This window comes from Rhagoletis pomonella, unplaced genomic scaffold, assembly GCF_013731165.1.
Source record: "Rhagoletis pomonella isolate Grant_MI unplaced genomic scaffold, Rhpom_1.0 Rhpom_scaffold_00771, whole genome shotgun sequence".
NCBI lineage: Eukaryota > Metazoa > Arthropoda > Insecta > Diptera > Tephritidae > Rhagoletis > Rhagoletis pomonella.
In genome coordinates, this window is record NW_023459325.1 from 1 (window position 1) to 17,266 (window position 17,266).

The window sequence follows — 17,266 nt, forward strand, 5'->3', positions numbered from 1 at the left end:
GCTTTCTTCTCATTCAGCACTGTGGCGGTGGGTACTTGCAGCTGTTGCAGACTCTTCTGTGCATCCGGGGCATTCAAGTCATTGATGGGCATGGTGCAGAAGCCATAATGACGTGCGGCAGCAGGATGGTGGGGTGTATAGGTGTTCGAGAAGGTTGAATGTATGCCCAGACTGCAGGGATGATGCTGATGGCGCGTAATATAGTCCTCATCGCAGAAGGTCTTCTGATATTCGCGTTCTTTGCGCCCTAAAGCCGAGTTTCCCCACACGCCGCTGCTGATGTACTCGCGTATCTTGCGGCGACAGCGATAGAGTATCAATGCCAGCGCGGTTAAAGTCGCCGCCGAGCCAACGAGCAGAGCGCCAATCAAGGCCTGCTTGCGGGGATCGGTGTGCGTGCAGCCCATGAGTGTTGGGTTTAGATTGCGCAAGGCCTCACCATGCAGGCGGTCGGGAAAAGCGCAGTAGACTTCTGAGATCGCATCATTTGTGCCATTCTTTTCCACCAACAAATTGCGTAGCCACATCACGCGGCAGTCACAGGAGATGGGATTCTCCGACAGATCGAGTGTCACAAGATCGCGCCATGGGAATAGGCCTTCCGCTAGTGAGGTGAGCGCATTAGCTTTCAGTATAACGTGACGCATGTTGGGCAGCCCGCTGAGTGCGCCCTCTTGCACTTCGTGTAACATTTTGTTCGACGACAGATTGAGGTACTCCAAGTTGCCGTTTGTGGAGAATGCACCATTCATGACACGTTTTAGCCGCAGTGCGCCACTGATGTCCAAACGCTTCAGCTGCTTGAGACCGACAAAAGCACCCTCCACAATCACTTCAAAGTCATTTTGTCCCAATGATAACTCTTCTAAACGCACCATATTGCTGAGACTAAAAGTAGGCACACGTGTCAGCCTATTGTCGGAGAGATCCAGCTGCCGCAGCTCTTCCAAGCCCTTGAACGAATCATGTGAGATATTGCGTAGTCCAGTGCCGCGCAGATCGAGGCGCGTCAGTGCGGGCACATCTCGGAAGGCGGCAGACGGCACTGTCAGCAAAGTGTTCATGCCTAAAAAGAGTTCGGCCAAGCTTGGCATAGCCTGAAAAACTACCGGATCTGGCACCGAGGTCAACGCATTATCGTCCAAGTACAAAATACGCAGCTGTGACAAACCGTCAAACGCTTTGGGATCCACAAAGCCGATGCGGTTCTTTCCCAAATTCAGCTCTTCAATTTTAAGCAGCGGTGTAAAGGTGCCCAAATGCAGCTCGGAAATTAAATTGCCGCGTAAATTCAATACCGTTACCGCCGATAGGCCAATGAAAGTCTTATTGCTGATCGCACCGATCTTATTGTCATTCAAATGCACCTCCTGCAGTTTCCTCTGGTAGGCAAAGGTGCGCTGCGGTATGGTCATCAGGTGATTCGAAGACAAATCGAGGAACGTCAGCTCGGCGTAGAATTGTATTGATGAATCGATGGTCTTGATTTTGTTGTTGCGTATAACCAGACGTTGTATGGACGGATTGAGTGCGATGGGCAGCACATCCAATTGGCCTTCGCCGCACTGTACGACGAGTGTATTGTCATCGCACTGGCAGCCAGGCGGACAGTTAGCTAAACCGCGGGTGGAGGCGATGAGCAGCAAGAAGTAAAGTAATGAAATGAAGAAAATTTTTTCGAAATGCGACATTTTCGGGCGTGTGTGTGTGACTTTTGTTGTTGTTTTTTTTTGTTGATTTACAGTCGATAAGACTGTTGTGGTTTTTCGTTGTCGTTGTGATGCGTTACAATGCGCTGTCGAATAAGTCGTTGAGTTTAGCGTGTGTAATGGGTTGGTTTTATAAGCGTTCCATTGCTGCGAAGGAAAAGAAGAGACGCAGAAAAAAAGAATGGGTTAAGTAATGCATTGAAGTGGAGGAAATTAATTCAATGTGAAATGTATGGAAATGTGCGAGATACATAAGTAATGAATGGAAGTAATAAAATAAGAAAATTTAGAGGCAAGAAAAATTGAACGCACGGTTTGGTTATATTTGGAGTGCGCTATGCATTTTTTTAGTGCCTAAATGTCAAAACTAATTAAATATTTAAAATTTTCTGTATGTGCTTTGCTCTAGTTTTGCTTTTGTTATGCTGATGGCAACAGAGATAAAGCGAAGTTGTTTTTAAAAACTGGCAATTCAAATTTTGTTTTAAATAAATTATATTAACTTTTTTTCTTGAATATTAAGAAATTACTTTTCTGTAGTTTTTCAATGTGAAATGTTATAATTTAACTAAACTAAATTTTTTTTTTTTAATTTCGTAAATTTTTTTAAAGTGTTTAATATTTATATATTCTTTTAAATATATACATACATATATGCATACGTAGCAATACACTTTCTCAATCTAGTTGCTTCTATTTTAAAAATTATATTCCTACTGAAATTTAAATTAAAAATAACAATTTTTCGCAAAACAATATTTATATTTAGCTTTTAAGAAATTCTAATATAACTTCAACTATATAGGCTGGTAGGTCCTGTAAGGGTCGGAAGTTAAATTTTGAAATAATTTACTAAAAGAAAATTTTGTTTGAATTGTAATTCTTACGTTGTAGAGGAGTTAAATATGTAAACACATACCGATTTCGGGATGAATATCAAAGAAATATATGATCAATTTTCATATCTATCAAAAAGCCACTAATGTGTTTTTCACGCGCATATACTTATGTATGTATGTATGTACATCTACGCTTAACGTGTAAAAAAAAACAAGTATCGAAAATATCCATTTTCAAATAAGAAATTTTAATTTTATCAACAGCTATTTCTTAGCACACATAAAGTTTGTCGCTTACAGGTCCATACAAATTTTCAGCGGAGATATGTATGTATGTATGCGTGTAAAAAACGCGGCCAGCATTTTTTTTTTTAAATTGCTTAAATTTTTCAATTTTTTGTATAATACAATTTTCTAAATAAATCAATAATTCTGTTTATTTCAAAATTCGGACTTCTTCCCTACTCTTTCATGTAATTTCTTTCGAATTTTATTTATTTTTTTAATCTAAAATTATTTCAAAGCACTTTTTAAAATGCACTAAAATGGTTTTGTTTCTTAAAATTAAATTTTTATTATCTACTTTTCAAGAATTCTAAATATACTTTCTCAAATAATTAAAAAATTGTTTATGAGCTTAATTTTTATTGAATTATGAAAAAAAAATTTCCAAATTATTTTCAAATACTACAAACAAATTGTAGAAATCGTAAATTTTTTTATTCGAAAAAATTTTTGCCTATTCTATTTTTTTTTTTTAATGAAAATAATTTATATACAAGGAATTTAAAATTTATTTAGATATTTTTCTTAGTTTTAACTTTTGAAGAAATAATAAGATATACGTATGCATATCAAGGGATTATGATACAACTTATATCCTAAATCATAAAACCTATCTGCAATTTTCACAAAAATCAACTTCTTCTCCAAGTCCATCACAGTTCACAAACAAAAAATAATAGATACATTAATTAATACATTTTTTTACTAAAATTGCAATTATCTTCGGAAGTATTAGTCATACATAATTTGGTATATGGACCCTTTTTTTAGAGAATCGAAGTAAACTAAGAAAAAAATTTGTTAGCGCTTGAACTTTGATGGACATGGGCAAGCCTAAGATAAGATATTGGCCAAAAATTGTCATCTTTCGCACAGATTGTTTTTAGAGCATATTGGACCATATTTTTGCTATTACCCATCACAATTCTAAAAACGCGGATTTTCGGCCCTCGCTAATGCACATTACAACATAATACATATTCCTTTTCTTAATTTTGAAACATATTTACATAATTAAAATCACAAATTTTGAATGAAAAAATTTAAATTTTTTTTTGTAAAAAGTTTATAAAATCTATACTATTTGTATTTAACCACCAGCTGAAATTGACTTTACCAATAAATTTTAAACAAAATATTTGTGAAACTCCAAAAAATTTTACACATTTTTTTCTTATTTGGGGCATACTTCTCTTTTCATTTTTCAAAACAATGTGTATATTTTAATGAAACAATTAGTTAATTTATTTTTAGTCTAAAACTTGCTGATAATCGTATACATCATTATTAACTCAGCATTTTTTTTAACGAAACGGAAAAAATTTTTTGGCGCCATACTTATACGTACAAAATTAGCGCTGAAAGTCAAATTAATGAAGTTTACTTTTAATTTTAAAATGTCGAGTTAAAAAAAAGAATTAGAACCGAATTAAAAGCTCCAAAAGGCAACTCCATTAAGTGTTGAAATCTTTTTTTAAATTAAAAATGTTTTCAAAATTCGGAAAAAAAAATTTAATTATTATTTTTGAGCAAAAATTTAGTTTAAAAAATATTTTATGTCGAACATTTTAATGCTTGTATAAAAAATCTGCATATAGGTAGAAGCAGAGCCTTTTGGCGCAAATATCTAGTTACTTTGCAAATTTTTATAATTACTAAAATACGCCAAATTTAGTAGATAGTTTGAAATAATTTTTAAAAAAGTATTTTCTTTTACTTTTCTCGGAAATTACTTATTATGAAAGTTTCACATTTGGCTATAATTAATCGCACATTTCCTTAAAAAAAAACTAGGAATTTTAAATAAGCGCCACCAACCTTTTCCAACTGTTCAGCAGTATCACCACGTGCACATTAAATATCAATAAGCATGCAATTCGTCGATTACGGCAAACTTTTCCCACGGCAGCAGACAAGCGAAATTCAATCGTTGGTCACTAATTACAATACAATTCGATTGTTTAATAACTTTTTGATTATTAATTTTTAATGGCTTTCGGCATAAAACGTCTAATAACGCATTTCCGTTGACAGCTCGTACAGTTAGTTGCTTGTATTTAGTACTTCACACGCACATACATATATTTGTTTGTTGTTGCTCAGTTTTCATATAAAATCACAAAATTCATTTAATTTTTCATAAACAGCTTTATGATTTTCATAAAATAAACACTGCTTTATTTCTGTTTCTTCGTTTTTTAATTTTCGTAAATTTTATTTTATTTTTTCAAAATCTCCAGCTGCATCACCGTGAGCGATAATCCAAGTGTTCGCTTTAATCACGGCTTTTGCGCCACCAATTTTTTTTTTTCAAAAAATCCACACTGTCTTCATTTACATTTGGCACTTTGGAGCTAATTAGCTTTTCACCTTGCACGCCGCTCTTCATTTATGCTCGTATAGATGACGGCTTTTAAATTTTTTTGGTTTTTTTTTTTGTTTAAGTTTCGAAAATGTTCACTGGTGTATTGGTAATAACTATTTCGATTATCCAAAAGTATACAACCGCACACGGCCAAGCAACGAACTATACTAAATCTTCAACGAACTTGACGCGCTAACAACACCTCGGTACGCTTTAGTGGCCCACAGAGAAGCGGCCAAGCGTAAATAATTCTGCTACCTAAAACCAGCAAACAGTCAACTGACTAAACAGCAGCGTACAGCCAGAGTCAGAGTCAGAGTCAGAGACAGAAAGAAGCAGCAGCAACCACCCTAATTGGAGTGTATTTGTGCAGCAACTCAGCTCACTCTGCGCTGGCAAACGAAGCAGTCGTCTACGTTTGGTGGAATACTCGTATTCACGTGAGTTCTCGTAGCTAGGAAAACCAGTTTGCCTGAGCAAAACGAAAAAAAACAAAGCAGGAGCGCCTTGAAAAATGCAATTGTCTGTTGAGCATTCTGAGCACTCGAGTTAAGGTTAGATAGCCAAAATGAGCGCCAATGAGCAGCAAGCAATCAAAAAGGCGGCAGCTGCATTCTTTTCTCTCAACAGCGCTGATAAATTAGCCTCTGCAAGTTTGTGGTTGACTCCACAATTGTGGCTACACCCCAACTTAGCGTGGCAGCGCTCGTTTGGAGCAGCCAGCAGTAAGAATTCTTCACGCTCCAGGTATTCGTAGAGTAACGTTGCTACGAGTTGAGATTCTCAAGTTGAGAGCAAGCGCTGTTGCTCCCAGTTGAGAAGATACACAGTTGCTCAAGTACTGCGTGCCTGTAGAGGTCGCTGCGTTCATTAAGTATGTTGGAAACGCACATGCTTTTTCGGCTCTCTAAAAGAGGCAGACAGGAAATGCATTTCCTGTGCCGCTCACCTTTTCTTTCGCTCATTCACTCAAAAGTCACTCAGTCACTCAGTCACTTGAGTGTTTTTTTTTAATTGGCTTTTTCTGAGCTGACCTTAAGAATACTTGCATCTAAAATGCAGCTGCTTTCAGCAAGGGCATCATGGTGTGGCATTCGAAGGTAATTTTACGCGCAGGCAATTCAATTGGTGTTGCAACATCGCAGCTGTAAGGTAACAAGCAGTATTTTTACTGCAACTTTGCGTCAAGTGGATAGAATTCGTGAAATTAGGCATATATGTTGTAGTTAAAGCGCTTTTTTTTAAGATAGAAAATTTAATTGCTGCTGCTACTCGCAAGACAGCAAAATTGTATGCTTAGTTAGCAGTCCACCTAGTCATTGTGACCCTAGTTTATCTTTATAAATATTAAAAACCTTCGATTCGATTAAACACCTCCCCTGACCTACGTGTTATTGAAGAAACTCGCGAGTTTTCTTCGCGTTGTTCATTCAGCTTATGTTCGCCTAGATAAAATGATCCTGATGAAAGCTTCACTTGGATGAATTATAGGCTTTGCTGTTTCCTAATTTTTGCTACACAACCTGTACTGTTTAACCAAAACGTGCCACACCAAATTTGTTTAGTTGCTTCAATAATCTCCAATGGGCAAAAAGAAAGCCTTTGCTATTCGAATGGCATAACTAGTGACTGAGCTGCCAGAGTGTTTTCGATTTCCCAGCTGATATATCTAGAATTAAGATGTTGTTCTCTATTTGATATCTCCTGAGGTCCTTCATTCATGTTGAGCCTGTCTCAAAAAATCTCTGTGTGGCTGATGTTTTGGTTAACCAAGGAGCTGTCAGGGTTCAAAATCTTACCATTATTGCAAGGTTTAGGTGGTTCGCGTTTCTCATAGCGTCCGTGTGGAAAGAAAACGTTGATATTTTGCCTAAAATTAAAATCCAGAAGTCATTTATTCGGTAACGTACAAGTACTTAGTCCTTTCTACAGACAGGGCCTAGCAACGTGAAAAATTAAAAAAATTTTATCAAGAAAGAAAAAAGTGAACCAAGTAAGCAAGTCGTTTCGTAGAGTCGGCGGCAGGTAAACGGAGTACGCGTGCCACCGGCACAGCCATAGGGTTTACGTTGATACCACTCACTCCCTTGCTCTAAGTCATTGTGATTACAAATTTGAAGGGTTACTTTGGTTAACTTTTGTACTTTCTATGAGTATAAACGCCTGCCCACATAAAGCTTTCCCGTCGACTTGGAGCTCGCCCCGCTCGTCAAAATAGTGAATTTGTCGACATTCAGCTTTTCAATAAAAAACATAGTAAAATTTTTTTTAAACTGTAAAAATAAATAATTTATGAAAAGTATAAATAAAGAAAATATTAAAAAAATTTCAAATAAGATATTGTCGTTGCGTACGGTGCACTTCGCTACAAAAAGAAACGAGAACAAATCATGTTTGCTCCGGATGCAAGAATGCTCTGTACTATAAATGCTTTACACCCTACCATGAATGAGTACTTTTCCAAAAAGAAAAGAAAATAAATTCATCAAATATTTAAATAATAAAAAAACTAAAGCGTCAATTTAATTGTTATGTTCAAGCATATAATTGGGATATATTGTCCCCGCATAAACTGTTATCGGGACAATATGTCCCAGGATAATAAAAGGACTTAATGATTTTTAAAGTATACAGAACATTTTTTTTTTTATTATTTTACGCTGGGCCAGCGGAATTAAACTCCCTCGCGAAAGGGTTAAGGTGTGTCGAAAACAGCTCGATGCAAAAAAACTTTAGTCAACGAATGTATAATACTAGTGGCATATATAAAAGAAGCGCCTTATTTCGACTAGTTTTGTCTATATTTCTTTAGTTTATTTAGATTACCTCATATAAATACAAGCATATAAATGCGCTTTTGAAAATTTGTACAAAAATTATAAAATGGAATATTTACATATTTACCAAAATTTTGAAATTATTAAAAAATCAAGGGTATTTTAAGCCACTTGAAACTTGCACTTTATCCTACCAAAATTTAATGGGCTATACTTTCAAAACTCGCGAACCAACGAAGATACATATGTATGTGAAAAATTAAAACGGTTTTTTTTTCGTTCAGTACCCATACTACTATGCAGAATAAAAAAGAAATTTATGAGGTTTAAAATTTACGAAGTCTGGAGGGAAACCGTGGCCGCCGTTTGCCTTAGTACTCCCAGGGGGGCCCGCACCATGAAAAGAGCCTAGGGGCCGATGGATTCTAAATCCGGCACTGTCTACACATGAAATGCAGCAAGGTGAAATTATATATATGTAGATATATAAATATTAATTTTCCATCTAAAAAGCCTCATAACTCTGTTGAAGTTTTTTTTTGCTAGCTGTTCTAGTTCTCGAGATATTCGAATTTGTCATGAAAAAAATTCAATTTCCACACTGTGCGCCGTGTTTCAGTAGACAGTTCTTGGCAAAAACTCAACTATTTTCCAAGCGAAAAGTTCACTGGGAAGCTCGCACGCATGGCACACATAAGGACATAAGTATAGTTAACAAGCTATGTATTATAGCAAAAGAATTCAGATAGCACACACTCATATCCCCTTGAAATGCATACTCAGAAGTCAATGCGAAGTTATTCAAGTCCGTTTTTATATACCATACTACATATGTAAAGTATGTATGTATGTATGTGTGAGCAAATGTAAGCTAACAAACGCTTATGCCGTTTATAATCGGCAACAACCAATATGAATACCCTACTCCCGCCAACGCCATGCCCCGCCATCACCTTCCCCACCTTCACACATGGCGCTATCAACGCCTACACTACATACATACATATGCCACATCAGCCACAGCATCATTATCCGCGACGCTCGTTTAAATGAGTTAATTGAAAGGATACGAACGGCGAAGCGGCAAAATGGCACTAACACGCTACTGTCGATCTAAAATCGCGCATATGTTTGTACAAACATATGTATGTACGTAAATTTGTTTCACCCATAACGCACGCTCACTTCCTGGCGATGCCTGGCTGCAGATATGTATGTGAATTCGCGTAATTAGACGTGCCACAGCGCAGTCACCTACTACCAGCCCAGCAGCATCCACAGCCATCAACACAGTTCACTGGAAACACCACAGCGCGACCGCCTCCCTCCCCGTGTTATTGCCACCATTCAATGTAATATTTTTTTTCTCTGCTTTCCATTGAAGTGTGCTGATTATTTTTATAAGTAGCCGCGCGTTGCTGGCGCTGATGGCGTTGGTGGATTAAGCACCTCTTATCAGCATAGCCGTTAATGAGTTGAGTATCATTATGGTGCATATGTAAAGGATTTTGTTCGCGCATTAAACAGTACGCGGCAGGGTTATATACCCACATGCGCACACAAATCGACAAATATTGCTGTTGAGCCAGGCGTCGTGGCACAAACGCACTTAAGTGCCAATAAATACAAATGTATGTACATAACTAAATATGTGCATAACTATGTGTGCATTCATGCTTTAGAAGTATCCACACAAGTACGAGTACTTCAAGTGGCAGGAATTGCGGCAAGAGCATGAGCAGCAGCACCGACGACACAAACAACAATTGCCTGCTTGCCGCTTGCGCGCAACAAATGTATTTTAATGCATGCAACGCCCGCTTTACTTTTAGTGAAATTGTAATTTTTTTAAAATTTTTTTTTTTCTAGTCGATTTTTCTGTGGTATTTTTTCTTCATTTCGCATACTGTAAGCGCTCACTATGTGACATGTTTATGCAGCTATTACCCCAAAAATTACAATATTTTTTTCTTTTTTTTTGTTGCAGTAAACCACATGGGCGTCTTCGCCTACATTTAGATTGTCATCACTGTCTCAAGCGTTTGGGTGCATCTTTGAAAAATATCATTTTCCTTTGGCCTTTCGGTTGTGTCCTTTCAATTTTGACGCACGATTTTGTATTGCAGCATGTATTACAATGTTTTTCTTTTTTTTTAATAATGTAGTAAATCGCATTTTATGTTGAAGTGCCTTTACTCAAAAGTGTCAAGTGCATAATAATCACTTACTTTAGGGCACTCGAAGATTTTTGATAGCTTTGTTGTTTTTGTTTTTGGGTGAAAATGTGAATTGCATCGATTTTAGTGGTTTGTGATATTTTTTTTCAACAATGTGCCAAGTATCTTTTAGAAGCAGTTTAACCACTCATGCAATCGAGAGTTTGTGTCTTGGCACAGTCTCGTATATACATTCATACGTACACTAAGGGGGCCCAAAAAAAAGTAAATTCGGAATTTTATTGCTCTCGCCCCATAGAAATATTCCATACCGAAAAAATATAGCCCTATTTTTTTAATTTTGAAATCGAAAAATATTTAGAGGTCGCTCAAAGCTATCAAAGTGGCCCATGTATTTTATATGTGAAAAACAAGTTTTCGTAAAAATGGTATAGAATTCTTGAAAATCGATATTTTTCTAGGAGACTTCCAAAAATAGTACCCAATTATTTATTTAACCATTTTTAATAGTAACTATATTTTATAGGTGCCCCAAAACCCTAAAAAAATGCAGTGGTGGACCCATAAAAAATTGTTAGTATTAAAAATGGTAAGATATGGTATCTCTTTTAGAGGAACAGAGGTTTCCTATCGAAAGATGTATATTTTCAAGAATTCTGACCCATTTTTGCGAAAATTGTTTGTTTTTCGCTTGCTTTGAGCGTTTTCAGCGATCTTTAAATATTTCCTGATTTCGAAATAAAAAACAGAAGATTATTTTTTTCGATATACTTAAAAAAAATCCTAGGGCATGAGAGCATTAGAATTCGGACATTACTTCTTTCGCATGAAGTTGTGGACCCCCTAATGTGCATACACATGTCCAAAATAAAAAAAAATATGAGCAAAAAAAAAATTGTAAATTATACTTTTAAAATAATCCTGATTCCGTTGATAAAATTTTTAAACATTTTTATGCTAGCCTTTCAAACTTAAATCCGAGGTCATTTTCTAGAAAGCATATGTTTAAAACAAATTTCATTTATCAAAAAAAAACGAAAGTATTTGGAAATAGGTCCAATAGAAAATATTTTGGAGAAAGTCTTAAAATATAACAAAATTTATATATCCAATGGAAAAACAGTGCCGATTTTTTTTTATGGAGAGTCATGCACCCTAATGGATGCACATAGATATGTGCGTAGTTTGCAACGAATAATTTTTTTCCACAAAAAATAACTTGCTTCTTTTGTAATATACTTTCACTAATTAATTCCAAACTAATCGGAACTTCAACATTAGAAAAATGCGAAAAGTTATTAACCCAATGTGGATGAGTTCGATAGCAGAATGTCAAAATAAATCGCACTCCACTGCACTTCGGTTCTCAGATTTGTATTGATAATATTGGCGCCTAGCTTTGGCTGCGTCTGTTTTTCCTTTAACCAAGTAAAACGATTGCGCCGTTGAAATTTCAAATTTCTCAGTAAAGCCACCGACACAAGTAGGGAACACTATATTTGAAACCTTGAAAAGGGGTGAAAGGCCAATTTAGGTATACTTATATCTTCAGGCAGTCAAACGGCCGTAAGCTCCTCAAGAAGCAGTGCTTTGATACAGTTAAACTCTTTGCAATTCTACTGGGTAGCAGGAAACTACAGGATCTAAGGCTACGAGTTCGCCGAACAACTGACTATAAGGGGTCAACATCTGTCCAGTTGGTCTTCTGAGAAACTTGCAGTTATCGAAAGGGTAAAGTCAGTACAGACGAGCGGTAGGGTTCCTTGCTATAACTTCGTTAGGAAGAACATATTTAAATCTTTTCTTACCAAGGCACTTTTTTGTATCGTTGTTCATTAAATAAATTTGCATCTACCTGTCCAATATATGGACTTATAATATTTGTGAAAGAATGTTCTATACTTTTCAAGGGTGTTTATATTTCACCTCTCTGAAATCGTACACATCTTTGGGAAAAAATAATAAATGTGTTTATGCGTGTATATCCAAAAAATTTAAGTATCATTCTATTGAATTCTAAATATAGTATCGAGTAGCTAAGTACATAGTATGTATACCTCTTTTCTCGTATATTTAAGTACATCGTCGTTTAAAGTAGTGGGCATTTTACAAACGCACTCACTCACATTCTTATGCACTTTAAGTGGCATTTCTTCATTTAATTGAGTTCCCTGGGTTATTTATTGTTGCTATTTGATACCTTGACAGTCGTTGGGTTACAGAGAGTGTGGTATGGGGTTAGCCGCTAAAAATATACAAAATGCACTAAGATATTTCTTCAAAGGAATGCAGTATGTATACATGCTGTAGCACTTCAAGGTATTTATTTATAAAAGGCAATACCAATATTCCTTTGTATAATTCGTTGCGCATGAGTCTGAGTTCTATTCTATGCCTAGGTTGGCATTTACGCATTTAGTAATAGATCCTATTTCGCTATCAAGTCTTACTGTAGTAAATTTGTTGGCTAGTTTGGTTTCTCCACTGGGGCACAATTACGACTATTCTTGAGGACAATTGGATGTGGGAGAAACTTCTGCGTGGTTATTCCGCTTTGGAATAAAACTAATACAACTCAGTTCACTCCCAAACAAAGCTGATAGAATAGAGAATTCATTCTTCTCTTTTAAAGGTATTTTGACATTTACGGCTATAACCTCATACAAACGATATTTTGGTAAGGAACACTCCCTTACTAAATATGCTCCTCCCAATTTAGCTAACTCGCCAACTAACCATTTTGTCGTCCCTATTGGTCTTCTGCCATGCTTTTAATTTCTGAGTGCGTAAACTCAAGACTCAGTGAATACTGAATTTAGTGCTGTAGCGGGCTTAAGACACCGAATCTCTCATTATCCATTCGCTAGAAAGGCCATAAATGTCTTTGTTAGCGCTGAATTCGTATTCGTATTTAATTTTTATATAAATACATATATCTAATTGATATGTCTGCGAAGACAGAATCCCAAATTTGTTCCTTCTTTCGATAAACGCCCTTAGTTTCAATTTTTTACGTCAATCTCAAAGCCCGCTAGCAATGCGAAGAACTCACATAGCTTCCTTGGGTCCGTGGAAGGCATTTTAGACTTAATAGCCATGGAAGTTAATCCATAATGATAAATTCTATAACTAAGAGGCCCTGTCGATTTCAAATCCCCTCCGAATAGTTTGTTTTCTTTTCTTGACCGGCAGCTGACATCCATCGTTTACAACTAGTGATAAGTGGGTAGAAATAGCATCCTCTTCAGAGAATAAGAACTTCAGAGGATTAGAACTTCAGTAAGCCCAATCGGTATGAACATTGGCGCAGCTTCTTGGCCTCGGCCCAAAACGAAAAAAAATATATTGAGATAGGGCATTTTTGAATCGGCAGCTGAGATAAGGCATTTTTCAATCAAATTCTGAATTGGAGCGTTCGAACTGGCTGCCGATACATGTCGATCTTCCACTAAGCCGTCGATATACATATAAACGAAGCTGTGGCGCTAACAGTGCCATCTCCACAAATAGGCCAAATATCAAGAATAGGAAGAAGTATAAACTTTCGCGGTTACAAAGGCGCCACTGTGTTCTGTGTAACGAGCTTGCTCTTCGTCTGATCCAATGGGAGAAGATGCAATTGTCGGCAAGTTTTCCACAAAAAAGATACCGGCTTCGCCTATAACTAATTTATTCTTGAAAAATGTTTACTTGGGATCTGTTAAGGAAGGGACTACGATCCCTGGTTGGGTTCATTGTAGCGTAGTGGGGCAATTATGTAAATAAGTATATTTTTCTCTTTTAGAAGAAGATGACAAATAAGAACACTTTCTCCTCTTTTTGTCCGCCATTCCAGACGAAAAAAGCACAGTTTTGGATCAGACGTATTTAGAATATATGTATTTATTCAGAGTCTCTAGGAAGTCAGGGAGTGATTTGATCAATTTATGATATCACTGATATGATTATGATATGTCTGAGTCTTACTTTTATTTTTTAGTTCATTTAGTTAAATTATGATCTCATTTCATACTGATTCAATCTCATTATCAACGATTGCAATCCCTGTTTCTTTCCAATTTCTGCAGAATTTCACTTTCCCTAGCGGTCGCTTCAATTTACAGGCACGCGTAATGCAATCTGCAGCCACAGCACAGACCACATAAAAGTAAACTTAACACAAACGTAAGTAAAGATCGAAATACTATATGCCTTGGTACGCCTCTGCAAATGGCTATGCCGTACAAAGGTGTAATCAGGTGATCGCATTTCAAGCTGAGAGGAGCTAGATGCAAACTTACATACATATGTACATATGTATGTGTATATGAAATACAGATCAGCAGAGTCAGAAAGAAGCAGCTAGAGGAAAGCTGATCGGCAACGCATTGGTCATTCATTCATTCATTCATTCATTCAATCGTATTATGATCATTATTGCATTGTTGCTGAGGCCATTTCCGTCTCTTTATGCATTCGTCACTCATTTATTTTATTATTTATCACAGCATAGTTTTTCCGCTTTCTGAAAAGGAAACCGAATAAAACCAACAACAATGCAAATTGTAAAAAAATGTTGGAAAAATGATGTTGAACAATGCGAGCGAATACTAAAGGTAAGAATCAAGGTGAGCGAGCACAAGCGGTGCAGGAGATGTAAAAGAAGATGCAGAAAAAGATGTACAAGAAGAAGAAGAAGCAGAGGGTGAGTTGTAACCAGTGTTGCCAGGCTGACGATTTGGTCATCATTTGGAAGATTTTTAACTGTCTTGACGATTTGACGATTTCGCCAAGCGAATGACGATTTTTTCAATGTGTGCAATTTTTTATTGCTAGTTGTTTTAGTGGCTATTTTTCTATTTTTTTTACGTTTCCCGAAAATTATTGGGCTTTTAACACTATAACAAAAAAATCTTTATCCCAAACTAAACGATTTTTATATATGTATTCTAAAAGCATTCTAAAAGTATATACCAAACTTCTCATTTCAGGTCTTTCTTTTGAATTCCAAGCTTTTCTGGGAATGACTAAAATATTTCAATAATAAGGAAAGGGTATATGGACATCCACTTCTACTGTGTTGCCATATGAGCAAAAATGGGATAATTATATTTTAGCTTAGATTTTAAGGCAATTTTATTATTATTATTATTATTTCTGCTATAAGTAATGTGAATTTTAGTAATTCGAAAAAGTTTTTTTTTAATTTTTTTTTCGTATAACAATCAGTTGTCAAAATTTTTCCGGACACTGTTTATTTTAATATTTTGTGTGTTGACGATTTTTCGATACAAAGGACGTTTATCGAGAACCATTTTGACGATTTCTATGTCCAACTACCTGGCAACACTGGCGGTAGCTGTAGCTGAAAAGTGTGGCTAACACAAAGGCAATTATTTTCAGTTTTCCGGTGCAAGAAGTGAGCAAAGTAAGCATTACAAATGGAATTTCGACTCGGAGGCAAATAAAAAGAAGTTCAGGCAGCAAAAAAGAACACACTAGTACCGAAGAAGGCGTTTAATGGGAGCAGTTGAAGTAAATGTTAATGTATTGAGTTAGGAAGGAAGGTGAGCGGAAGAAATAGGGAGTGCAGAAGCATACATATAAGGGAATGTATGGTGGTTGCTGGAGTAAAATATATTTAATATGTATTCTAAAGGTAGTTGTGACCTTAACGAGCTGAGCACGGTTATGCTCAGCATTCTATTTCCTAGCTGAAATGATCTGGTGTCGCACGCTATGGGGCAGCCTACTGGTAAATGGTCGTTTGATTAATTGCCCATTCAATACGTTGACGATATTGAGCCGATTATGAAACGGTGGGTAGTTAAGTTGGATGTACGTGCTGCATTAAAACGACAGGCATCGCCAGGCAACGGAACGAAATGGATAAATTACTGGCCCTGAGAATTGCTCGGACAATGGAGAGCTGGTGTCAAAAACATAAATACTTTATAAAGGCTCGATTGTGGAACTTACCTTACGCTTTGTTGTTGCAAGCGGAAGTAAATGTAACGACCGGAAGAGCAGCATGTCAAAAGGAATGCTGCTGACACTACTGCTGACTCTTCTGATGCTGCTGAGGTCGTTTTTACCAATGTTGTTTAAGTAAATTTTCTTGTTGCCATTGTTGCTGTTATTGTTGAAAGTTGTTTTTAACACCGGAACATCGGCGGCTTTTAGGCTTTGTAGCTGTTCGCTTACAAATATGTGCATTTATATACATATGTATGCCTTCAGCCCGTTTGCATTTACATATTTACATATGTAGTATGTACACATATTGTACTTAAATATTTTCTTAGTGTTAAACTCCGTTGACTTATTTACCTACACTGTTATTTACTTATTTAAGAAGGCTTAGCGGCCATTAGCAGCTGCATGTACAATACATACATAAATATTTATTTATTGTTTCGTTGTACAAAGAAAAAGTTGATTTTTAACGCAAATAAATAACAGACTTAATGCAATGAAAGAAAAGATATTGGCAAATAAATAAACAAAAAGATGAAGAAACAAGAGAGAAATCAATGAAGGTAAACTCCGAAAAACGGCATTCAAACTGTTAATTTTTTGGTTAAACATCTACAAAAAAGGGATTTATTCGAAAAATATGTATGTTAACAAGGATTTTCGTAAATCTGAACATTTGAATATTTTATTTTTGTTCTTTTTTGTATCGTTTTGATACATTTATGAGTTTGTGTACATTTCGAGCTCTAACCATCAAAAATAACGTAAGTGGCATTTTTTTCAAATTTTTTTTTTTTTTGATGCAGACATGCTTCTAGATGCTCTAGGAATATTTCTGCATCAAAAAACAAGTTATGAAAAATGTGTTGCTTACGTTATTTTGGCGATAAGGGCTCAATTTCGACCTTTTTCCGATTTTAAAAAGCGACAGTGCGTCCGTACTCGATTCGTTACCAATTTTTTATAAAGAATCGCTATAGTGTCAAGGCCTTCTGATTCTGCTACCATTAGAAAGGATTAGTTTAGTTTCGGATAAGGTGGTTTCCCTAAACAGGGCACATTTGTAGCACTATCTGATACCACTACCACTAATTGTGATACCACTACGAATGGTAATTGCTAACTAAAAAAAGAACGAAATTTCGCAGATAATAGACGC

The 17,266-nt window shown here is 36.1% G+C and overlaps 1 protein-coding gene across 1 annotated transcript; it reads right to left on the reverse strand.

Moving 5' to 3' along the window:
- Positions 1 to 5: 5 nt before the first annotated feature.
- Positions 6 to 4,971, reverse strand: LOC118751534 (chondroadherin-like protein; the record flags this gene model as incomplete). The annotated part of the gene is made up of 2 exons (XM_036486365.1): positions 4,652 to 4,971; positions 6 to 1,856 (listed from the first exon to the last, which is right to left on the reverse strand). A coding segment is annotated over exon 2 (1,686 nt), but the record flags the coding sequence as incomplete, so codon positions are not given.
- Positions 4,972 to 17,266: the final 12,295 nt, after the last annotated feature.